The sequence below is a fragment of the Penicillium verhagenii genome, assembly GCF_028828195.1.
Source record: "Penicillium verhagenii strain IBT 33310 chromosome Unknown utg000005l_segment0_segment0, whole genome shotgun sequence".
NCBI lineage: Eukaryota > Fungi > Ascomycota > Eurotiomycetes > Eurotiales > Aspergillaceae > Penicillium > Penicillium verhagenii.
In genome coordinates, this window is record NW_026643169.1 from 1,348,368 (window position 1) to 1,371,481 (window position 23,114).

The 23,114-nt window shown below is 47.2% G+C and overlaps 9 protein-coding genes across 9 annotated transcripts; 4 read left to right on the top strand and 5 right to left on the bottom strand.

The window, feature by feature from the left end:
- Nucleotides 1-1,368: 1,368 nt before the first annotated feature.
- On the top strand, nt 1,369-2,637 carry N7466_004063 (uncharacterized protein; the record flags this gene model as incomplete). Its single annotated transcript, XM_057163460.1, has 1 exon — nt 1,369-2,637. One exon carries the CDS (start codon nt 1,369-1,371, stop codon nt 2,635-2,637), a length of 1,269 nt encoding a protein of 422 aa, XP_057022141.1.
- Nucleotides 2,638-4,327: 1,690 nt separating this feature from the next.
- N7466_004064 (FAD-binding oxidoreductase) lies at nt 4,328-5,886 on the bottom strand (the record flags this gene model as incomplete). The annotated part of the gene is made up of 2 exons (XM_057163461.1): nt 4,328-4,796; nt 4,880-5,886. The coding sequence occupies 2 exons, from the start codon at nt 5,884-5,886 to the stop codon at nt 4,328-4,330; spliced, it is 1,476 nt and encodes a 491-aa protein (XP_057022142.1).
- Nucleotides 5,887-6,450: 564 nt separating this feature from the next.
- On the bottom strand, nt 6,451-7,684 carry N7466_004065 (cytochrome P450; the record flags this gene model as incomplete). The annotated part of the gene is made up of 3 exons (XM_057163462.1): nt 6,451-6,834; nt 6,910-7,177; nt 7,233-7,684. 3 exons carry the CDS (start codon nt 7,682-7,684, stop codon nt 6,451-6,453), a joined length of 1,104 nt encoding a protein of 367 aa, XP_057022143.1.
- Nucleotides 7,685-9,025: 1,341 nt separating this feature from the next.
- On the top strand, nt 9,026-10,395 carry N7466_004066 (uncharacterized protein; the record flags this gene model as incomplete). Its single annotated transcript, XM_057163463.1, has 4 exons — nt 9,026-9,197; nt 9,257-9,313; nt 9,387-9,846; nt 9,906-10,395. The coding sequence occupies 4 exons, from the start codon at nt 9,026-9,028 to the stop codon at nt 10,393-10,395; spliced, it is 1,179 nt and encodes a 392-aa protein (XP_057022144.1).
- A 2,626-nt stretch (nt 10,396-13,021) lies between these two features.
- N7466_004067 (cytochrome P450) lies at nt 13,022-14,524 on the top strand (the record flags this gene model as incomplete). Its single annotated transcript, XM_057163464.1, has 5 exons — nt 13,022-13,073; nt 13,141-13,230; nt 13,293-13,389; nt 13,450-14,286; nt 14,503-14,524. The coding sequence occupies 5 exons, from the start codon at nt 13,022-13,024 to the stop codon at nt 14,522-14,524; spliced, it is 1,098 nt and encodes a 365-aa protein (XP_057022145.1).
- A 620-nt stretch (nt 14,525-15,144) lies between these two features.
- On the bottom strand, nt 15,145-16,797 carry N7466_004068 (dolichyl-diphosphooligosaccharide--protein glycotransferase subunit OST1; the record flags this gene model as incomplete). Its single annotated transcript, XM_057163465.1, has 3 exons — nt 15,145-15,270; nt 15,333-16,368; nt 16,457-16,797. The coding sequence occupies 3 exons, from the start codon at nt 16,795-16,797 to the stop codon at nt 15,145-15,147; spliced, it is 1,503 nt and encodes a 500-aa protein (XP_057022146.1).
- A 234-nt stretch (nt 16,798-17,031) lies between these two features.
- N7466_004069 (pseudouridine-5'-phosphate glycosidase/carbohydrate kinase family protein) lies at nt 17,032-19,790 on the top strand (the record flags this gene model as incomplete). Its single annotated transcript, XM_057163466.1, has 7 exons — nt 17,032-17,218; nt 17,291-17,499; nt 17,558-17,657; nt 17,708-17,749; nt 17,814-18,044; nt 18,097-18,397; nt 18,464-19,790. 7 exons carry the CDS (start codon nt 17,032-17,034, stop codon nt 19,788-19,790), a joined length of 2,397 nt encoding a protein of 798 aa, XP_057022147.1.
- Nucleotides 19,791-19,991: 201 nt separating this feature from the next.
- Nucleotides 19,992-21,598, bottom strand: N7466_004070 (dienelactone hydrolase; the record flags this gene model as incomplete). The annotated part of the gene is made up of 3 exons (XM_057163467.1): nt 19,992-20,329; nt 20,394-21,089; nt 21,217-21,598. 3 exons carry the CDS (start codon nt 21,596-21,598, stop codon nt 19,992-19,994), a joined length of 1,416 nt encoding a protein of 471 aa, XP_057022148.1.
- A 277-nt stretch (nt 21,599-21,875) lies between these two features.
- Nucleotides 21,876-22,685, bottom strand: fmn1 (riboflavin kinase; the record flags this gene model as incomplete). The annotated part of the gene is made up of 3 exons (XM_057163468.1): nt 21,876-22,184; nt 22,264-22,485; nt 22,569-22,685. 3 exons carry the CDS (start codon nt 22,683-22,685, stop codon nt 21,876-21,878), a joined length of 648 nt encoding a protein of 215 aa, XP_057022149.1.
- Nucleotides 22,686-23,114: the final 429 nt, after the last annotated feature.

Consider the following 23,114-nt stretch of genomic DNA (forward strand, 5'->3'; position numbering starts at 1 on the left):
ATGTGTTACTTTTGATAGAGAACTTTGAAAGAAGATAGAAAGCTATAATAAACAAAGTACTAAAAGTCATAGTCAAAGAAGACGTCTCAGTTATGTGTGCATATCGTACAGAGGCTATGTATTAAATCGCTACCCGTGGACCCTTGGTATAGATTCTTCAAACCCTTATGCCCCTTCACATCTTGGAAATTTTGGGTGGATGTCAATAAGAAAATTTTACAGTGTCAACTGGAGGAAGATCTGGCTGGCAAGCAGTGGAAGTACTCGAATCACAAGTAAGGTTCTGCATAGAAGCACATAGCCTTTCTCCCCAAAAGTGTCATTCCTAGAGCCTCCGGTTGATCTCCTTGAAAGAGTGAGGTATCACTGAGTCGCCTATGCCCCCCCCCTTTTTTTTTTCCGGCGTAATTTGAGGCTGAGGTTTTTTTTTACCTCCATCGACGCCTCAAATCTTGAACTGGGTGTGACTCGTGACTCGTGAGGTACCAGTTCTGGTGTGGGGCACTCGCAAGCTTGGCTTGGTTCGGCAGGTATTCCCTGAAAAAAACACATGGTGTAAGTGGGGTAGCTGGGTCGTATCCACTATGCTGTAGTTGGTTAGTGCCCGCTTGCCATGTCAAATGTGTGACAAGTGCTTACGCTCACGAACAGATTACTCAGATGAGTAAACAGATAACGTGCTGAATTCAAGCTTCATGTTCCCTGGGAGTTCTTTCCAAAAATCAAAATCGACAGTTTCATTTCATAAAATGATTCGGATGTCCGGATACTCCGGTCTACCGGCATCCGGATATAGATCGGGGATTTATGTCATTTTGTTCTGGGTAAATATGCCGATGCCCCACGGACCCATCGGTCATGCCGGAGCTGCCGAAAAGATCAGGAACATGAAACTTTTTCCGAGGTCATTTACAAGCAGTATGGAGTATTTGCTTCGTATTATACCATATTTGAACTTGTCAGGCTTACGGTGTTTTCGATAGATCATTCAAAATAAACAAACAATACGCTGACATGGCCGCCTGAAAAGGCACAGCCCAACTGATAAACTGTGATCATCATTACTGGACAAGGATATTTAGCCGATGCAGTGTGACTTGGCCAACAGAGCCGACTGATTCAGGTCTATTCAAGGCTTTTTTTTGTCTCGGTACGAGGCTTCCATGGTATTTCTCTGCTTCCCGTACACGAAATTGGTCTTTTTCAAGGGTAAAATTTCCACTATATTTTACTTTCGTCGGTTAGAAATAAGCAAAAGCATAATAGAAAGCAACGTACATCTATAAATATAGGTACTTAGCCTGCGCATTTCCCCGCGTTTCTTGTTCAAGCCTTTTTTTTTCGGTGCCTGTCGAGCTCACTCACACCATGATCTCCCCGGTCCGTCTACTCCCTCTCATTGGGAGTCTGCTCTCAGTCGTCTCCGGAAAACCGACGTCCAAGACATCGTCCGAGGTTCTTCTTCCTAGCGAAGATCCTTTCTACAGCGCCCCCAATGGCTATGAAAACAAAGTCCCCGGAAGCGTTCTACGCATACGTTCCGCTCCCGGCAATCTAACAACCTTGGTCAATGCCTCCGCAGCATACAACATTGTCTACCGCACCACAGACAGCAGATACAACCCCTCATGGGCCGTTACCACCGTCTTTGTGCCTCTCAATCCTCGTCGCGAAAAGACCTCGTCGTTGCTCTCATATCAAATCGCCTATGATTCCCACGACCTCGACGCTAGCCCCAGCTATGCCATGTATTCTTCGCCTCCCACGGATGTCATCCTCGCTCTGGAAGAGGGCTGGTACGTCAACGTCCCCGACTACGAAGGTCCTCTTGCCTCCTTCACTGCCGGCGTGCAGTCCGGCCACGCCACTCTCGACTCCATCCGCAGCATCCTGTACGCCGAAGACGCCCGCTTGGACTTGGAGACTGAGTCTTCTCTCATCGCTCTCTGGGGATACTCCGGCGGTGCTCTTGCCAGTGAGTGGGCCACCGAGCTGCAGGTCCAATACGCCCCCGAGCTCACTATTGCCGGTGCCGCCCTGGGCGGTCTCACGCCTAACATCACCAGTGTCATGGACACCGTCAGCGGCGGGTACAGTGCTGGTCTTATCCCCGAGGCTATTCTCGGCATTGCCAGCCAATACCCGGCTACCTACAAGTACCTGGTTGGTCAGTTGAACGCTGAGGGCAAGTACAACCGCACTACCTTCCTCGCCGCGGCTAAAATGACTCTGACCGAGGCGTCCGAGTTCTTTGTTCTGGAGGATGTCTTTGACTACTTTGTTGATGGCGAGGCTACCTTCAAGGCGGCTGTTGTCCAGCACGCGCTGAACCGCGATGGATACATGGGATACCACGGTGTGCCTCAGACTCCGATCTATGCGTACAAGGCCATCAATGATGAGGTTAGCCCTATCGCGGATACCGATGCGCTGGTGGAGAGATACTGTGGTGTTGGAGTCAACATCCTGTATGAGCGCAACACTATTGGTGGACACTCTGCTGAGGCTCTCAACGGTCATGCGAGTGCCTTGGCCTTCGTCGCTGCCGTTCTCGGTGGCACTTACAGCAAGACATATGAGACCACTGGATGCACGATCAAGAACGTTACTATTGATCTTAGCAGCTCCCCACTATGAGTTGTTGTTTGATTCATCAACGATGAATGGGATTCGGCTTTGTACATTGAGCCATCGCTGGACGAGAAATGTCAGATGGATATCGAGTGTATATACTTTGTATAATTAATTGAGATGGAATATACAGCTAATTATTCATTAATCTCTACGGGATACCTTTATTTCCTTTCTCCTTCTTGATATATTATACATGTAGATAAGAACAAGCAAAACCAACATGGAAGTTACAGAAACATCCATATGTCTTTGTTGCATCCAGGACTCGACCTAGGCTGAGTCCTTCAGGACCCTTCAAGCCTACATGCATTCATAACCTTAGAATGATTATCTGTCTAGCTTAGGATGATTAATGGGACAGATTTTTGAAGCCACCACATGAGCGTGTCTCCAAATTATGTGATACTAGTTGATAAAATAGTCTCATTCTTCGCATGAAACGAAAGAATTACAAGCTGTAACAATACAACGAGCTAGTAGAACAGAGGCTGGTGGTACAAGCTCTTAGATTGCATACATGGTGGTTTTTGTATACAACGATCTTACTCCACCAATACCGTTTATTTTTATCTAAAAAGACAGAAACAGGCAATTTCAAGCTCAATAATTAATCTATCAGAGTTGAAAAAAATCAATTATATTTCTGGGGTGGTGATGAAGTAATTTGTGTCATATGGCAAAAGTTAGGATGAAAGCAAAAGTACCGCGCGTTGCCTTAGAATCCTAGTTAGGATAACAAGAGTTGGGATGAAAGCAAAAGTACCGCGCGCTGCCTTAGAATTCTAGTTAGGATAACAAGAGTTGGGATGAAAGCAAAAATACCGCGCGTTGCCTTAAAATTCTAGTTAGGATAACAAGAGTTGGGATGAAAGCAAAAGTACCGCGCGCTGCCTTAGAATCCTAGTTAGGATAACAAGAGTTGGGATGAAAGCAAAAGTACCGCGCGCTGCCTTAGAATTCTAGTTAGGATAACAAGAGTTGGGATGAAAGCAAAAATACCGCGCGTTGCCTTAAAATTCTAGTTAGGATAACAAGAGTTAGGATGAAAGCAAAAATACCGTGTGTTGCCTTAGAATTCTTTATAGAGTGGTAAAAGTTAGGATAAAACCAAACATTGAAAATACACGCTATAATATATGGATAGGAGTTTATATGACATGCGAATGGATATATAATCGAAGTAGGACAAAGGTACTATAAGTGTAGATGTTCATAGCTATTGATGTCTATGTCACTCAACTATGTTTCTATATTTTCAAATGTTGTTGGTTAAACATTGAACAACATTGAATTGATTGATAGCTTGCACATATGGCATTTTGGACTTTATATACGCAGACAACTTCAATGTTATGTACGACTTCTAATAATAAAAAAATTCCTAAGTATATACCAGTAAACATTCGTTGAATGTTTAAAAGACCTTGAACATTGAATAGTGGTAAGTACATTGATGTATTTCATTGATTAAGCTGGACTAGCATTGAAATCATTTGTGGTAGATGCAAGTCTAACAAGGCCCTGTTCCAAGATATAGTATGCATGTGAGGACAGAGTACTCGAAAGACTGCGTGATAATAATCAGCTTTTTGTATCATAATAACATTCTATGAAAGTCACCGTAGATTCAATGTTCATACCACGGAGGAAAATATTTCCTGTGGTATGACTCCACTTGTCGCATGATATCCTATCACATAGTAGTGTATAATTTGAAACCACCAGGAAGCGCCACCTGGAATAGACCCTGCGGATCATATTTCTTGCTCACAGCCTGGAGATGCTTTTTGCTCTCATATCCATACCCATCAATCACGGGTTGCCCGGCACCGGCATAATTGTAATATTGATAAGCTCGATAGACACCAGCTTCCTTAGTGGCGGCCTCGATATTGGCAATGAGTTTCCTTGCTGCAAGATCGACTTGCTGGCTGTCTGAAGTGTCGGTATAGTAAGCAGTTATGAGAGCGATGCCCAGTCTTTCATCTACCGGGTCCAGGCCCAGGCTGTTCACACGGTTCAGGGCTGGAGTTGGTTGAAGAGTTAGATACCAGTTCATTGCGGGGATACTGGAGACTCCTGCAACTGATTCATTGTAGATTTTGTAGATCGTCGAGTAGATATTCGGGGTGTGTGCAAATGTCGTGGTATACCAGGCTTGTCTGCGATCGGAACATTTAGCTTTTTCTTCCTTTTATGCTTATAGATAAAGCCGTGTTCTTATACTGGCACGGGATTCTCTTACCTTCTGTTAGATGACTGGAAGCTATCTGTTTCAGCTGCAAATGACTCCATCGTGTCGATGCGCAGAGCATTCGAAATAGAAGTAGCATTGTTTGCCAGTCCATCAAAAGCAGCAGGATAAGGCACTGGCTTGGTATATGCCAGCCCATTGCTAATCGATCCGCCAATTCCAGATGACCAGCCGTAACTCTGTATCATAGCTGCATGCGGATCATACGGCCTAGCACCCATGAACTTCGAGAACGCCGTTGTCTGTGCAGCCCATTGATCGGTCGCATACGCGATGAAGCCTCCCCAGAACTTCCCAAGTGGATAGGTGCTCATTGTATACTTGGTGACAATTCCAAAATTATTCCCGCCGCCCTTCAGCGCCAGGTATAGATCAGGATATGAAGTCTCATTCACATTGACAATCTGGCCACTGGCCAGGACAATCTCATATTCGATAATATTGTCACATCCCCAGCCCAGAATCGGGCCTAGGTAACTGAGTCCGCCTCCAAGGAGGTATCCCCCGACTCCAACATCTGAGTCTCTTCCTCCGGTGACAGTCACATTGTAAGGATCGAGTATCTCCCAAACTTTCCGCCACTTCCCTCCCGGACCAAGATCGACTGTTTTGTGATCCGTACTGAGCTTGACTTCGTTCATGAGACTCAGGTCTAGAGTCACGCCTTTCTCAATGTTGGCTGCGCCGGCGTATGGCGTGTGTCCTCCTCCACGCACGGCAAACTGAACCCCGGTATCGAAAAATGAGTGGAGAATTTTGATAGCCGTTGACACTTCAAGAGAGTTGGTAGGCTTGATAACACATGATGGCTCAAGCTCTTGCTCTTGTTTGCTGAAATATGATGCCAAAGAGTCGGTGTAGTTTGTTGACCCGGGAAAGTAAACTGCAGTGGGCAACTTTGTGCAGAGTGTATCACAAGCTGTCCAGGTCGCGTTTGTATATGATTGCGCTGTGTTTGCGAGGACTAAGCAAAGTATGGGGGACCTCCAGGGGACCATGGTGAACAAACAAAGAAAACTGAAGGGTAAACATGAACCACGCAGTGGAACACGGGGAAGTTCCTTATATGAATATCTTCCAGAATAGGAACTTAATTACTCAATATTTTGCATCCTTAAACTGGTCTTAGTCTCAGCCACTAAAAGGTTATTTAAAAGAAATTTCCAGGGTTTAGCGACGATCTTTTGTCCCCCACGTGGGTTAAACGAAGGATTGTAAGCACAGATGTACCAGGTACTTGTTATACCCGAGACATCCCCCCTTGAATGCATATTCAGACAAGTATCTAGTACATTCCTTCAAGATAAAGTTCTCTACGTACGTGGCAAAGAAGGAAGGATTCGTTTCAAGTCCACGCGAACGCTTAGACGCATCCGAGGTTAGATCCAATTTAAATTGGCAGCCATTGGTTCGCAAAGGCTACCAGGCACAAACTAAGTAAGAACCACTATCAAAGAATACTACCATGCGGAAAATATTTTCAATTTCGGCAATAATATTAGAAGAAACTTGCTTATGGCAGGGTTTCGACCCAAAAAAAAAAAATCAAACAGTTGCATAAATTACTGTCTCACATTTCGAGGACTAAGCACCATCCTGATATCCTCACCTTCCGCGGGCGATACAACACCGGGTATAGGCTTGGAATAATCGGCTCGAGGAAATGATGCCTTCGTAGGGCCTTTGCCGCTATCCGTGGCCCCCAATCCCAAATCTTGATCCCGGTTCTCTACACCAATATCGTAACGGCTAAGCAACAATGCTACGACGGGGTAGATGGCCCCTCGGGCGTAAAATCGTCCGGGACAAAGTGTGCTTCCACCACCGAAGGGGCGGAAACTGAGACTGGATTTCAGTTGCTTGTTTTGTGAAAAACGGTCTGCTTGGATTTCCTCGGGATTGGGGCCCCAGGATTCAGGATTGAGATGTAATTGGCGATAAGAGGCCTGGAAATACATATATTTGTTAGTGAATTCCATCGTGTGCGCATCCATTGTTCAAACTTTTTTGTTTTCACTCACCAGCATCTTGTCTCCCTTTCGAAGAGTAGTCCCGCCGATGCAGATGTCCTCCATCACGTCTCGCAAGATTGGGGAGCTTGTCGTGGTACGGAGCACTTCGGACAATAGAGAGTCGAGAAGAGGGCAATTCTTTATAAGATAGTTGTGATCGATCTCGTCGCCTTGGATGGCTGGTAGGATTTCCGCGCGTATAATCTCTAGATCGGTCGGGTTGTATACTAGGTGGGCGATTAACCAGAATGCGGACTTGTACATGTTTCCCACAATTCTTTCGGCGGTTTATTAGCATAAGCATAAACAAGGATGGTTGATTGGCCACTTACGCCCAAGTATGGAGCGTCAATACTCGAGCAAGCTCGTCAGTGGTCAGATTCGACTCTCGCATGTTATCCTCCAAGGCAATGGTCCAAGGTGCTGCGCCCGGTCGCTCACAACGAGGCAATGAAAAATACTTTTCAAACATATCCGTCATCTCGCCCTTTGCTTTGAGCATATCGCGGCTCAAAACCCCCGGCAGCTGAAACAGAAACTTCCAGTTGACTCTTTCCCAGAGCATAAACCAGTGCACAAAATCTGGCTTGATCTTCCAAATGGCAGGGCCATAGAAAACTTCAAGAACATTGGTGATGAGCGCATCGATACACAGCTCCTCGAGAGAGACAATCTTTGCGCCATCTTTCTCACCCAGAAGAGCCGGATGGAGAATATCACGCTCAAAATCAAACGCGCGACAGACTAGAGGTAGAGTGTTTTGGCTCAGGAATCCATCAAGCATAACCCCAGGTGCTAGATGATAACGAAGGGAATCTATCATCATCCCGATCGGAGCTAAAGGTCGAGGCTGCTGCTGATTATAAGATGCGGATTTGTTGACTGCGAAAAGCTTGTCGAGCCCTTTGGGGCTTATCCCCACCCCGGCATGGATATCTCGAACAATGATTTCATTTGAGAGAGCTGTTTCGTTTCTGTAGGTTTCGGCGATGTGTTTAGGATCGATGAGAATGTAGATTTTGACTCCACCCGCAATGATGGCGAACGGTCGCTTTGAACCTCCAAATCTTTCACTTTGTGATTGGTTAGTTTTTTTTTGGAGCTACAGGGGTTTCAGGGGGGAAAATTGAAAGTATCTAACATTATGCGGGCGAGCGACCCGTTGAAGTCAAGTGCGAGCGGGATTGCATGGCCTGAGGTGCATTAGACTGATGTCGCGATACGATGTTGCAGCAGGGGGGAAGCTTGTAGGCAACAGTGAGTCTAACCTAGAACTATTGGTGCATCACAAATGGTCAGTAACTGGCTATTTTCAAAATTTCAACGAGACTGGGAAAATTTACATGGAATCCAGTATGGGGCTTCTCTGGGTTCATTTGGGTGAAGTATAGGGAGAATAGAGAATCTCCATAATCTCCAACTCAGTAGTAGAGCAGTCCCGCTTAATAGTATCGTCAAAGTTGTGCTGTTTCGGATGCTGTCAAGGATTGGCACAAACAAAAGCAGTGGAGTCATTTTGACAGGCGTAAGAGATTGATCTTGGAACTGATTGTTTCAATCAAACATTTTCCTCTAAAATTTCCTGAATTTCATCCTTCATCATATACTTAAGCCTAAACCTATACTATGCTTGATCTACCATAAGCACTCCAGGGCTGAAGCTGTGATGCAATGCAAAATCCTTAGTTTTCCCCTCAATAACATTTGGACCTGAAATAGAAAGCCAAGAGTACGCCAAGGGGCCAAATTGTGTGGTCATGCAGGATTGAGGATCTGCAGTGAGCGATCCACACTATTGGTGGGGTTGCATGTACAGAAACGCCCATCCACAAAGGTTACTTCAGGATGGAAGGGATGGGATTCCTGCATAAAGCGCGTGGCCACCAGGATCATCACAACTGTCCACTCAGCGGTCCTGGCCCCCATCCTTCGCCCTCTTCCCGCCTACCCAACCAGCCCCGAGTTGATGGTGGGGAAATCCGAAAGGGCATATATGTAGAAGCCATGACTTATCTACACAACGCGTGGTGATCGGCCCACCCTTCTTCAGACCTCTCTCCAAAGCCCTTTCTCTTGACTTTGTCTGTAGACCATCATGTCTGCAACCAAAGGCCATTTGGCAAATATGCCAGCGGCAACGCCACCCCCAGGCGTGACTGCGAATTTTGACAACCCGCCATCAAATGCTTATATTCTCATTATTGTTTCAACGATTTGCATGGTGCTCTTGTATGTGACCATGACCATCAGCCTATATGCCAAGATCAATATTCGGAAGAATATGGCGTTGGATGATTGTGAGATTTCCAGCTTGTTTGTGTTTCCAATGGCGAGCCTTGGCTAATGCTTTCACCAGGGAGCCGATTAATTGCGACATTTGGTACGACAATATACTATATCGCCAGTGTTATCGGTACAGCTTCCTTCACTTTCTTGGATGTTGCAAAACTCATGGCAATTATGGACTAACACGAAGTACTCGATAGCTGTGACAAAAGGGAAATTCGGCATCCACATGTATGATCTCACAGCAGAAGATGCCATGTGCACCTCTTTCATTGTCTCCGGCTTTTTCACAAATTGGTTGACCGCACTGGTATGGCCGTTCGCCAAGTCTTCCTTCTTCCTTCTTTACCTCGAGATGTTCCGCACAATACGATGGCAGCGATATGCCAACTACGTTGGATTATTTGTCAACTGGGGCTTCTATACCGCCGCCTTGACCGCAACACTATACTATACAAGTCCAGCGCCTGGAGAGACATGGCAGGAGTCGATAACCTCGGAGCGCTACGCCAAGATGGAGGCTTGGATTATGCCGATCGCTTCAATCAACCTCGTCATTGACGTGTATATCCTTATTATCCCAATTATCCCAATCTTGGGATTGAAAATGAACAACAAGAAGAAACTGGGTGTCCTTTCGGTCTTCGCGACCGGTGTTCTGTACGTGGAGCTGTTTTTCCTTGAAATTTGCTTCCGATGCTAATTATTTCGATTTACAGCGCGTGCGTCGCCTCTTCACTGAGTATCTATTTCAAGATGTCTCTGAATTGGCATTATACCGATTACAGTTACTACACCACACCCGTGTTGATCATGTGTCTAGTGGAAATGTGCGTCGGTGTTACGGCCAGCGCGATGCCATCAATGGCGCTTTTCTTCCGACACAAGGGCAGCAAGATAACGAAAGCTGTTTCTCGATTTTCCCGCTCATCTCAACCTCGGTCATCTCACAGTGGCAATGTGAAGTGTGTGCAGTCTATCGATGATTCGGTTGATTCGGATCGTTGGCCCCTCAAAGACATTAAAGCATCCTCTAAGGGCCAGTATGATGGCACAGATGATACCGCTCATCTTAACTCGGTTCAGACATTCATTCAGGCTGCGACTCCCACTAGTCAGGTGGATGCCGATGGAGCGATTTGTTTACAATATGCATTCAATCAGGGCTACGAGGATCGTGGGACGCCCGACCCTGCAAATAAGGTCTAATGGGGCCTCGGAGTGACCGAAGATGACGACCTTAATAATCTAAAATAAGATACAAGAATGTATATAATGAAAATGACATGACTAAATATAGATTTTTACTTCTTCAAAATGACCTCAGTTACATTCCAAGGTCATAATAGTGGGCTCTTCCACATGTGCAGCCGGTCACGTCGGTAATCTAGACACGTTGGCGAATGTTTTTGAGTGATGAATAGTAAAGTTTGAACAATAGGAGCTAATTATTCCCCCAAAGACTGCACTAGCGTCTATCTCGCATGGACCCTGTATCTTGAAAGGTGTAACCCAACTCGAGTTAGCACCTAAACAAAGTTCAGCCACAAGCCAACCCTTGCAGATCATCTCGATTCTCATCCTTCCATTTCGGCAACATTGAACTTTCGGCTTTAACAGGCGTGACATCATCTCATACCCAATACAACCGAAAGCTGAAACATTGTATCCCAGCCAATCACACTATCACGCCCTTGTTTCTACTGTAATGAGCAGTGTAGATCAGTGCCTTTAGGAGATAAAGATAGAAACGTGGTGGGCCTTCATCATACATGTAGAGTAACTTCATATACTCTAAACTGTGACATTTCAGTTTTAATGTTGCAGAAACCTGAATGGCAAGATTGGGGGCCGAATAAACCCTAAGCGCACCAGTGCCTAAGCTTACATTCTACATAGGCTTGGCGCGTGCGTTTTCTTCACCTTCTGAATCAAGAAAAACTCTCGTTTTCTTGGCGGTTTACTTCAAGCTACCAACTCGAATGGAATAAAACATAATCCTAACGATCAAGTTTGTGGTACCAGTCAGGACCTCGGGACCAACTGGAAACTGGGCACTTGAGCCACAATATTCGGGTTATGCTCTACTCCGTACAATCACATCGATTACCAGCAGATAACCTAAAAGCAAATACAGCTACTAATCTCGAGATGTCTTACACTCGAAAAGGCAATGATCACTGGCATCAGACTGGTGGGTGTGATCGCCCGTGGCGCCACGCTACTAATTTCTCACTGCAGAACACAACTTGCCCTCAAAGATTGGGGGCAGTTTGTTGCAACACGACGTCAAGGAAACCTTTTGTTCTGATTTGGATAGATAACTTGTTTGCTCTTTTCTTTCCTTTCTTTTCCCCATTACCAATTGGGTAAATTAAGGGGCTGTTTAAACATTTGTGGAGGCACTGTGAGTATCCCATGCGTGGTAGCGCTTCAAAATCCCCACATGACTCGCACCAAGCCATCCATATAATCTGAGACTATTCCCTTTTGTCTCATGCAGTTTGCCATTTTTCTTGTTACAGGATAGTAATAGGGTCTAGCTCTTATCTTTTTGTGATATTATTTTAGCTCTGCATACAGCAAAAACAAGGCGGATAGTCATTTAGCCAACCTAAATTGGAAGGTGCCCTTTTTTGGCACCGAGTATTCAAATCGGTCCAATAACAACGCAGAATGCATATAGTTCTCTGCCAACCTGTCTTGATAAGTTACATACAGGTAGACGAGCCATCTGTAAGCACAGATTCTGCATTTAGGCGGGATATCTTCGGGTAAGGCCCCTCATTCTTCAGGCGTTGGTGTACCGTGGCTTCCCACCAGACTGCATGTGGAGTCTCAGCTTATTCTAAAGCTTTCAGAGATCCGATAGGTCAATCAAATATCTTCCAAGGTTGATACAACTATTTTGGGGCCAAATTCAGCCCTCGCGTCGATCAAGGCCGGAGAGACCTACCAAGCCGCTGTGTGAACGGGAGTTGAACGTGCCACTAGTATCGGGATTTCATGAAGAACCAGTCAGATACATTCTATAAATGTTGGTTGAGTCACAGGAGATCATAAAACGTCATTCTGTCAATTGATGGGAATGTTCCTTGCCACGTCAAAGCGTTGTACATACAAGTGTTGTAATATTTCAGCCGGCAGCTCTGCTCTTCCAGTTTCAATCCTTCCAAGGTTCAAGCATTTGGAACAAGAAATTTTGAACAAATATGAATTTCGATTATTTAGCTCCTTGGATTTTTGGCGTGGGCTTGACAGTGCTTGTCTTAGCTGAACTTATCTTTGTCGTCGAGGTTCGTACACCCCTCCCCCTTGGATATTGAAGTTCATCCTGCAAGGGATTTGAGTGCTGACCCTCAAGCCTCCAGGATGTGACAGCCGTCAAAGAAAATTCCAAATTACGATGGATCTACAGTATCAAGCAAATATTTGCAGATTTTGTCAGTTATCAATCTTATCTTGCGTTTGAGACCTCAGGAGTAGTTTGAAGCTCATTGATATTTCTCAGTCCAATGGCAAATTTTATAATCCGTGGGCAACCCAGCCTATTATCATTGAGCCAACAAGGAAGAAGATGACCGAGCTTAGTGAGAACACTGCTTTATCTCAACGTGCAGTCTACGCGGATGTACGCAATGAGTATCACTGTCATGATTATCCCCTCAATTCGCTGGATGGATACTGACAATCTCAGATGTTCGGCTTCAAAAACACTTTGAGCAATTTCAATCACAATGAGATTGCGGCCCATCGGTCGAGGCTATTCTCGCTTATTCTTAGTGTGAGAGGCAAAGGTCACCTTCGTCAAGTTTCTCCATATCTATACAAGCGAATGGAGACATTTATTGAAAACGAACTCGGCTCAGCACCAGTCACCGCCAGTGGTAGGTTTATCTCTCACTTCTCCTGTCTCTTTCCCCCGTTATTTCTACATGCTCTGACGCTGGCTAGTCATAGATTCCATCAAAATCGGATTGGCAGATACGTGCAAAGTGGTAAATTCCCGTTTAATGGCAGTAGCTTTCTTTGGCGAAAAGCTAGGTGAGTAGCCAAGTCCAGCCATTTGAAGCTGGGTATTTCAACTAATTTTTGTTCATCATTAGCATCCGAGCCAGTCTTTGCAGAGGCTGTTTACCAGCACCCCTTACAAACTGTGACCTGCATGAGTTTGTTTCAACTTGCGCCAAAATTCATGTACCCGTGCGTCTGACAGCCTCCGACCAATGCAATCAATTTACAAAGCTAACAAGCGTTTTCAAGGCTCATTACGGCTGTTGTGACCCGGAAAGGGCAAGCAATGAAACAAGTCGAAGAGCGTGTGTGTCCCATTATCGAAAAGGGCGTGGAGAGTTGGGATGATCTGTCAAAAGTGGAACACGTAAGGCTAAACCCCCCTTACAGCCGTCAGAATGCAGCTCATATCTTCCAGACCATTCTATACAACATGATGGAAGAAACAAAGGATAATCGCAGCTACTGGACACCCGCTGCCGTCTGCCAGGCAATCATGGGACTTTGGCTTGCAGCTTCACACCAGCCATGGGTGAACCTATACATATTCATCTACCAGCTCTGTGCCCAGCCCAAATGGCAAGATATAATCCGGGACGAATTCCGCGCAAACGGCAGCGGCCTGGATTTCGACAGTCTAGAGAACCTCCCTCTACTGGACAGTTTCATGCGGGAAAGTTCACGATTCCACTGCTTGGATAAATGTATGTGCGAGATCTTCCCCAAGCTCATCAATCAATCGTCTTCAACATTTGAATTCAAACTTACTTGTCCGTCCCATTATTTAGTGAATATCCGCCGAAAAGCCATGCGGGACTACACCTTCTCTGATGGCTCGACGTTTGCTCCGAAGGGGTCCACCGTCTGCGTCTCAAACTATGAGGTGTCGCACGACCCTGAAAATTACCCGAATCCTGACATCTTTGACGGCTTCCGCTTTGTGCGTGGTCGCTCTAATGATAGGACGACTGGGTATGCGGATGTCTCTGAGAAGAATCTTATGTGGGGCTATGGCTCGCTGGCTTGCCCTGGGAGGGTGCATGCGTCCTTTGTTATCAAGTTTGTGCTGTGTTCACTGCTCTCGAGGTATGATATGCGGCTTGAGCGGGAGAGTATGCGTAGTCATTGGATGTATGAATCGTTTAGTATGCCTTATGGGTCGACTAATGTTATTTTACAACCAAGGACGGAGGCGAGCAGTCAATTATAGGAATGGGGGGATTTTTTGGGCAGAATTGGAAGATTATGATAAGCGTTCTTTTTCGGGGTTTTCACTGTTGGATAGTGATATGACATGTATAGTACTGGCGATTTCAAAGAATGAACCTTCGAATGCTCCTGTTGAACTTCGTTTTGTTATCTTTTAGCATATAGCTAAATCTAGACAGAGAGACGAGGATTATAATTCAAACTGGATAAAGTTTTAACACAGGCAAGATGGCCGAGTGGTCTAAGGCGTTACGTTTAGGTTCTATGTTCCCCAGGAACATGTCCTGACCCGTAATCCTCCGGGGCGTGGGTTCGAATCCCACTCTTGTCATTTTTTTTCTTGTTCTTATTAATGTAATAAGCAAATGCAAACTAACCTAATTCTTAACTGCTATCATTGTATGTGGATTGTTGAGCTTCATCTAAGGTCGTTCTCTCTTGAATTTGGGAAGGGTTGGTTGCCTCATCTGAAGGGCTCGTGGACTCGTTAGCAAAATCAATCAGATTCTACCCCAGATATCACTTTTCTCTACGAAATGCCGCAACGATGGATCCATAGGATGTGAAATTTGGGGGCTGGGTTTAATTAGAAACCTCAATATTACGAAGATATGAACAGTGCTAGAAAGAACTCAATTGTATTCGGAGCTTCAGTCCTTGGACTCAAATATAAAGACTGAGACGAGGTTCAATAAAAAAGACAATATGAAACACGAATCCTCCAAAGATGGGTATCTACCGCTTCTTGATGCTGGTATCGATGTTACCAAGGAACCAAATGGCAACAAAGAAGCTAAGCAAACCACCGAAAATGGTGAGAGGCTTGCGGAGAGCATCCAGAAGGGTGTGGTCATAGGTCACCTAAATAAAGCTTGTCAGTATACCACCAAAAGAAAACGTTAACAGAGTGAAGAGAGACTTACCACCAGCTGCGCATCGCGCGCCTCATCAGTCAGACTATCAACCTCCAGGGTCAATGTAGTCCGTCCAAGAGTGTCCATGTATGTCTTGTAAGAGGAAATGCTGGCATTGATCTGGCTTGCACCAGGAAGACCGTTGCTGTTAGCGCCCTCGACAGTCTCGTAGCGGACGTTGTGCGCGCCCTCGGGGAGGACCACACGGAGAACAACGTGCTCATACTGAACACCTTCGGCCATCTTGGGGCCCTGCAGGAAGGGAACCTTGAGGACATAGGAGTCCACGCCGGTAGCCCTGCGCAGGAATCGAGAAAGATCGTTGTTCCAACCCACCTTGAAGCTGTAGTTCCAGCCACCAAAGATCGGGTAGCGAGGCTTCAGCTCCAAGTTGGCAGCGGTCTTACCGTTGCCGGGGCGGTAGCGACTAGTCGAGACGTTACCAATGTCATCGATGAAGTAAGGGTCCACGGAGCCGGGCTGGAGAGGGTAGACGATTTCACGGAGGGCAGAGGATGGCGTCTTCTGGTAGCTGGCGAAAGTCCACTCGACACGCGAGAACTGGTTGGTCAGCTGCGAGGCGTTGTTGCGCAGCCAGTATCGCTCCTCGGTAGCCAGGTTGCCACCCCAGTGGGAAACCTCCACATCGCGCTCCAGGAGACTGGCAGTGATCACGGGGTTGGTGAACTGGTAGCGCACAGTGATAAGCTCCTCGGTGCCGGGGGCCACCTTGGAGGTCTCATAGGGTCCATAGGTATAGGTGGCACCCTTGCGCTCCGGGTCAGCACCAGACTTGAGTCCAGAGGTCTCAGTGTAGTCAGGCACATCAGTGCTTGGGAACTTAAGCTTGGTCTTCTGGGTGACGGTCTCGTAGGCAGATGGCACGTAGGCGGAGAACGAGTAGGTAAGGTACTGCTTGTCGCTTTGTGCAATGGTCGCGGGGCGTGGGCTCAGCGATGAAAGGATGGAGTAGGAGATTCCAAGAGTAATTTGAGCCTTAGGAGCGAGGGGTTCGGCGAGATGAACGACAAAGTACTGGATACCACTGTTGGATTGAGATCTTGATTAGCATTGAGCTGGGTATGGTTGTTTCGTCAAATCAACAGCCATTGGCATCTCCAATTGCTACGTACCTGGACAGAACAGGTTCAGTAACCTCCACATCGAAGCGACCATTCTCAGTTGCCTTCTTGTCTCTGACTTCAAACCCTCCAACGCGACCAAACACATCCGAAGGGAAGGGAATGTAGTAATCGCTCTGCGACTGCTTATCGACATTCTCTACCACAACATTGATAGTCTCCCGGACATATCCCTTTTCCAAATTGGTGTTCCGAACCAAGTTCGCGTTCTTGAACACTTGCGGGGGCTTAAAGTCGGCCGGGACAGCGAGTTGAGCTGGGGTAGTGAAGCTAGATGCGGCAGCCAGGCTGGGCACAAGCAGCCCGAGCACTGTGGCAGTGAAAAACCTCATTTTGAGTATTTCACGGAGCACACAATGTCTCCGAATTGAAATGGGGTATCAAAATTGACGAGGTTGATGTGGAGAGGTGGTTGGACGAAGCTGATGAGGTGTCCCGATCTGTATACGCAATACGGCGGGCGTAGCGGCCAGGGAGTGCACTCCGCTTTCTTATCTACTGATAACAGCTTCTCCTCTTTTTACTTCCGACGATTTGGCGTCCTACATCTCTCTATACTCGCAACAATGTTTGCCTCACGAGCTTCTGTTCTATCAAGGTGCTGTAGAGGAGCCAGGGTATCTCGGGGACGCTATTTTCATGACCTGCCTAGCTCTTCCCAGAGCAAATTCTTGAAGGTATCAGAAGAGGTTCGCGATGCGGTTGCAACTGGCAAGCCCGTTGTCGCATTAGAGACAACTATCTACACTCATGGTAGGCGCTAGATATCATTCTTGAGGCTCTGTAGTCTATTTGGTGGTTATTCAGCTAAATCAAACTTAACAGGCTTTCCATATCCCGACAACATTGCTTTGGCTTCATTGTTAGAGTCTGTCGTTCGAGCCAACGGTGGAGTTCCAGCCACCATTGGTGTGCTCGGGGGTATTGCTCGTGTTGGTATGAGCGCGGAAGAGATCATGGAACTTGCCTCCACGGCCGAGAAGAAGACCGCATTGAAGGTTTCTAGGAGGGACTTGGGCTACATCTGTGGCATGGTTTGTGATCATATTTACCCCGCAAGTCGTTTCCAAGCAAGTGCTAAATTTTCCCTAGGGTCTTGCTGGAAAGCCCATTCATGGTGGTACTACCATCTCTGGTACCATGATTCTTTCGCAGCTTGCCGGTATCAAGATTTTCGGAACCGGTGGACTCGGTAAGTCTTTAGGCAATACAATTTGAATATTTAACTTGACAATTTTCTAGGTGGTGTCCACCGTGGTGGTGAATACTCTATGGATATTTCTGGTAGGTCACATATTCCCCGCAGGTGCGTTGGACCGTGCAGTCACTAACTGATCTCTTAAAATAGCCGATCTGACTGAGCTGGGACGGACCCCAGTGACTGTTATCAGTTCCGGATGCAAGAGCTTTTTGGATATTCCCCGCACGCTCGAGTATCTCGAGACTGAAGGAGTTTGTGTAGGCACTTTTGCCGATGGACGTGAAGGCTCCGTCGATTTCCCAGCTTTCTTCACTCGGGATAGCGGATTCCGCAGTCCGCGGGTTATTCAAAACGAAGCCGAAGCTGCTGCGATAGTCTGTAAGTTTATCTTGTTGCTGGAAACTTTTTGCTTTGCTAACTACGTCTATAGATGCGCAATCTAAGCTTCCCGTTAATTCTGGAATTCACTTTGCCAACCCCGTGCCATTGGAGGTATCTGTCCCCAAGGCCGAGATGGATGCAGTAATTGAAGAGGCGGTTCGTCTTGCAGATGTAGAGGGCTACCATGGAAGTGATAACACTCCATTCGTTCTCGCTAAAATCAAGGAGCTCAGCGGCGGAAAGAGCGTGATTGCCAACCGTGCTCTTATTGAGTCCAATGTCAAACGTGCAACTCGCGTTGCTGTGGAACTAGCTAAACTCGAAGATCTTGACCGAGGAGGTGCGGCTCGGTGAGTGAGTTGCTTTCTAGATACATATACAACAAATGCTAAGTTTGGAGATTCATTTCTATATAGACACATGCCTGCAATCCCGAGTATTACTCAGTCAATTCAAAATATCCCAGAACAATCTAAGCCCGAACCCACCCCGAAGGTCTCCCAAGAAGTCATTTCTGAGACAGGAAAGGCAGATATCGTGGTTGCCGGTTCTCTTGCGATTGATCTATCCTGCGATTACACTCCATTCGATGACGAGCGCGCTCAGGTAACGCCTGTGCCACACACATCTAACCCTGCCGCCATCGGACAGAGCCTTGGGGGTGTCGGCCACAATGTTGCCCTCGCAGCCAGCTACGTCGGAAGCGATGTGCTCTTCTGCAGCGTTGTAGCAGACGACTTGAGTGGCCGAGCAGCACTCGCATCACTCGAAACAGAAGGACTCCGCACCACAGGCATTCAAGTCCTTCCGCCCACATCCGGCACTCGCACAGCACAGTACATTGCCATCAATGATGCTAAGAAAGATCTCGTCGTCGCTATGGCTGACATGGGCATCGTCGAGCTCCCAAAGAAACAGCTTGACTTCGACGGCTTCTGGGAGCCCTTACTCGAACAAACGAAACCAAAATGGGTCGTTGTCGACGCTAACTGGCGACCTGAGGTCCTAGCAAAATGGTCCACCCTTGCCAAAAAGCATGGCGCCCGCGTCGCTTTCGAACCCGTCTCTACTGCTAAATCCCGCCGCCTGTTTTCTCCCGATGGCGGTAGTCCGGTTATCGGACCTGCGGAAACCGTCCCCAATCACGCTATTAGCCTTGCCTGTCCTAATCGTCTCGAGCTGGCCGCTATGTACGCTGCTGCTCGCGAAGCCGGAGTTTTCGATTCCCCCGGGTGGTGGGGCGTAATCGATGCCATGGGTATGTCGCAGAGTGGCTCTCGACAACAGCTCGTTTACCTTACCTCTGCTGCTCTGGTCGACGAAGGTATCCCCCAGCAATCTATCCAGCTTCTCCCATTCATCCCCTGTATCGTCACGAAGCTGGGTGAGGCTGGTGCGCTTTTGACTCAGCTTTTGCCGCCTGGTGATTCCCGTCTCACGGACCCCGCTTATGCTCCGTATATCCTTGCTCGCGCATCCGGGTCCCCGGATGTCTTGTTCGGTGGAGTATATATGCGTTTGTTCCCGCCGGCTGCTAAATTATCTCCTGAGGATATTGTTAGCGTCAACGGAGCTGGAGATACACTGTTAGGTGTTGTGGTGGCTGGTTTGGCAAAGGATGACTCCCCAATGCGTATTGAGGATGTCCTGGCTGTTGCGCAGGAGGCGAGTCGGAGAACTCTTGCCAATCCAGGGGGTGTGAGTAAAGAACTTGTGGGCTTGCGAAGCGCACTTGGCCTATAATAGCCTTGAATATTTCATTGCATTCATCCATGGATCCGTCATTTGCATATGTACATAGCGCTCGTCAATGTTTGGTCAATTGATAAGTTTATCTAATCTGTGCATCCAATCTACATTCATTTTGAAAAATCCGTGGTTAATCACCATATGCGGCATTCTTCAAAATACATGCATGAATTGGGATCTCCTTTCCGCATCAAATTATTCACTCAAAGAGTTCATCTTTGGCAAAAGTCCTGCATCCAGAGCCCCAGCCTGTACAAGTACATTTGCCTGATCCCAATACAGAACCTGTCGCACGATGCGATCCGCACGGAAACAAGCCACAACAACAATATCCACCGAGATGTCACGGCCTGTCGGCTCAACGCCAGGTAACAACCAAGGCACCTCCGCAGAATGACAGAAAGAAAACCGTATCTCGTCCACGATTTGATCGGTGCCTACTGTTCTCGACCGAAGACGAATATGCTGACTTGCCGGTCCAGCAGGAATAAATGCATGCTTGAAAAAGGATCGAAGAGTCTGGGGATCAGAACCTAGAACCATTTTAGCAAAAGGACGAATAACCAAAGTCTTCCAAAAAGAGAAAATTCTGCTCACCCCCTGCCTTCGAGGGAATACACTCCACAGATAGCCCTTCTTCATCTTGACTCTCGCCCCGTCCACTCATAATCTCAATCGCAGATCTCGACGAATCCACTCCACCACGCACGCCAGACCCATCCACCTCGGCAAGTAAATGCTGCCAATACTCGTCCCATATCGTCTCAATAGCAACAACAGGCCAATTACTCCCAGCTCCAAACGCGCGTCTCAAACAGCCCATTGTCCGGCTCCAGGACAGATTCAAGCTCACGTCCTTGTCACTGGCCTCAAGTGCATGTTCATTCTCTTTCCCTGGCCGGTGATGCCGCTCTGCAAACCCGACTCGGGAATCCGGGTACGTGAATACGTGGCAGCGATGTCGCTTTTTGTACGTCACGTCTCCTTCGGCGGATACGGTGATCCACGGCCAAAATGTGCACGCACTTGTGCTTTCCACGTCACCTGGGATGTGGATCTGGATTGGCAGGAAGGTCGCTGATGGGGCGGGCTGGAAGATGGACTCTGTGTCCGAGCAAGCTGGAATCCCGCATTGACTTTGCGTGTGGGCGTTTTTGGGGGTGCTGGGTGCATGTATGGCTGTTGATGAGAGTGGGTAGTATGCTATTAGGGCACATAGGCGTGGAAATGGGTTTGTGTTGCTTGTGGTGAGGTGGTGGGATATTAGAAAATAATATGCGGGCCGGTTGTATGCTGTCGTTGGAAGTTAGTTTAGGGCCTTTGAATTGTTCGGAACTGAACTTGATAAGTTCAAGGTCTCTTTTTTCCCTTCTTTTCTTTCCTTCTATACAACTTTCAACGTTGGCGGCGTGCAACTTACCAATTATAGCATATCGCTCTCCATTCTCCAAGTCATCTTCTTTCAGATGCACTTTATTCTCCAAACCCTTTCGATCCCTCTCGGTGTCGCCGGTACATACAAAAGGCAAATATTCTACCTCAAATGATTCTGCTCGAAAACGACGGATGATCTCCGGGTCGAATTCCGGTGTATCGGATATCAGAATCAGACGGCGCGGCACCGGGTCATCGGTTGTATGATCATGTCGACGAGCACGCTTTACTGAAGCAATGCTGGTTGTTCTGTGTAAATCGTGTGAATGAGAGGGCATATCTGGATCGGGACCTGGAGCGCTTGTTCCGCTTTCGGGCGTGTTGGAGCTTGTTCCTCGTCTGGTGAGGCGTTGGAAGATGTTTACCATGGTGGCGAATGTTAAACTGCAAGGTGACTATTATAGCACTACTAAGGAGATATTCCAAGGTTCACAACTTTTTGAATGACAATTTCGGAAGGAACAAGGCGCAGATTTATACGGTGTTGCTGATGCCGATGCTCAGGGTCGTGTGACGTCGACGAGTATGGCCCGATAAGATCCCGCCGGATGGAGTCGACCGAAGGTATGAAACAACAAATTCCAACCAATACTTCTCACCAATTCACTGCATCTATTTCATAATTTCTATACGTAGATCAAGTATTTAAATGCTGCCTTTCAGGTGGAAGCTGCACAGCCACTTCCGATCTTCGGCCACCTTTTCCGGGGCCTTCCCGTCATCCTCGAGGTATCGCTTGTACGCCTCGCGCAAAAGACTCTGTCGCGCAACTTCGCAATCTATGCGAATATCCTCGATCAAAGCATCCTTCGAGACGTAATCGAATTCCGGGCGAATATATCCCAAAATGAGAAGATTGAGGCGTGTATCGTAGAAATCGGGGAGGCGGTTGAATTTGGGCTGGGGAACGGCTGTTGGTGAGGGCTCCGTGAGAGAAGGCATGATATGGATTTCCTAAAAGACATAAATTTGTGAGCAGCTCGCTCATATTGAAAATAATCCAATGGGCACGAAGGTGGTTGGGTCTACATACCACCGATCGAACGGTGTTCTTATAGTATGGGTTATACCCGATGCTCAGAACCGCCGGTTGGAGGATCACCTCGGTGGACTTCTCCACATCCCCCGTCAATCCATGCTCGTGTGCGAATTCCTTCGGGTCGAGTGCTACCACTCCATAGTAGACGCCTGTTGTCAGGTCTGGATATTTCTCAGACAAGTCGTCGGCGGGTATGTTGGCTGTAGGGATTCCTAGCTGCAGGCCACAGTTTAGTCAATATTCTTTCTACATATGCGAATGCAGGACAGTCCACGCATTGCAGGCTTTGTTGTGCTTACATCTTTGCTGCCTCGGCCAAAGCCTTTGATTACCGGTCCGGACAATCGAATTGGGAATGGGGCGTCAGGGCCAGTATCGGGGCCGGCGACGGGACTGCGGGGTTGATCCGGGCGCATCGTGTGCACTTTTGTGGGGATAAATCAAGATTTTGCGATGCTGCAGGCGATGAAAGACGATCGAGAGAGAGGTATTGCAGAACGGCTTATGTGGAGTCGGCGCGGGGGTTTGTATAAATCCAGATGACAGCTAAGTCGGATAGTGTACTAGTAGTTGGTATGAATGCTGGTCAGGGGTTGCGACCAGCCAATTGGAGTGGGTAGGCAAGGCAGTATATGGCAAGATAATGGTGCGAAGCTCAGTGGGATGCGACAATGACGATGGAAGGTCAGATAGAAGCTATTGGAAGCGGATGATGAGCGGATTCATGGTGGGGTTATCGATAAGCAAATTCCACACCTGAGGCATCTCTACCGAGCGCATACATAGTACTATGATGCAACTTAAAAATCCACTTCCTATAATAGATAAAACCTGTTTCTATATTA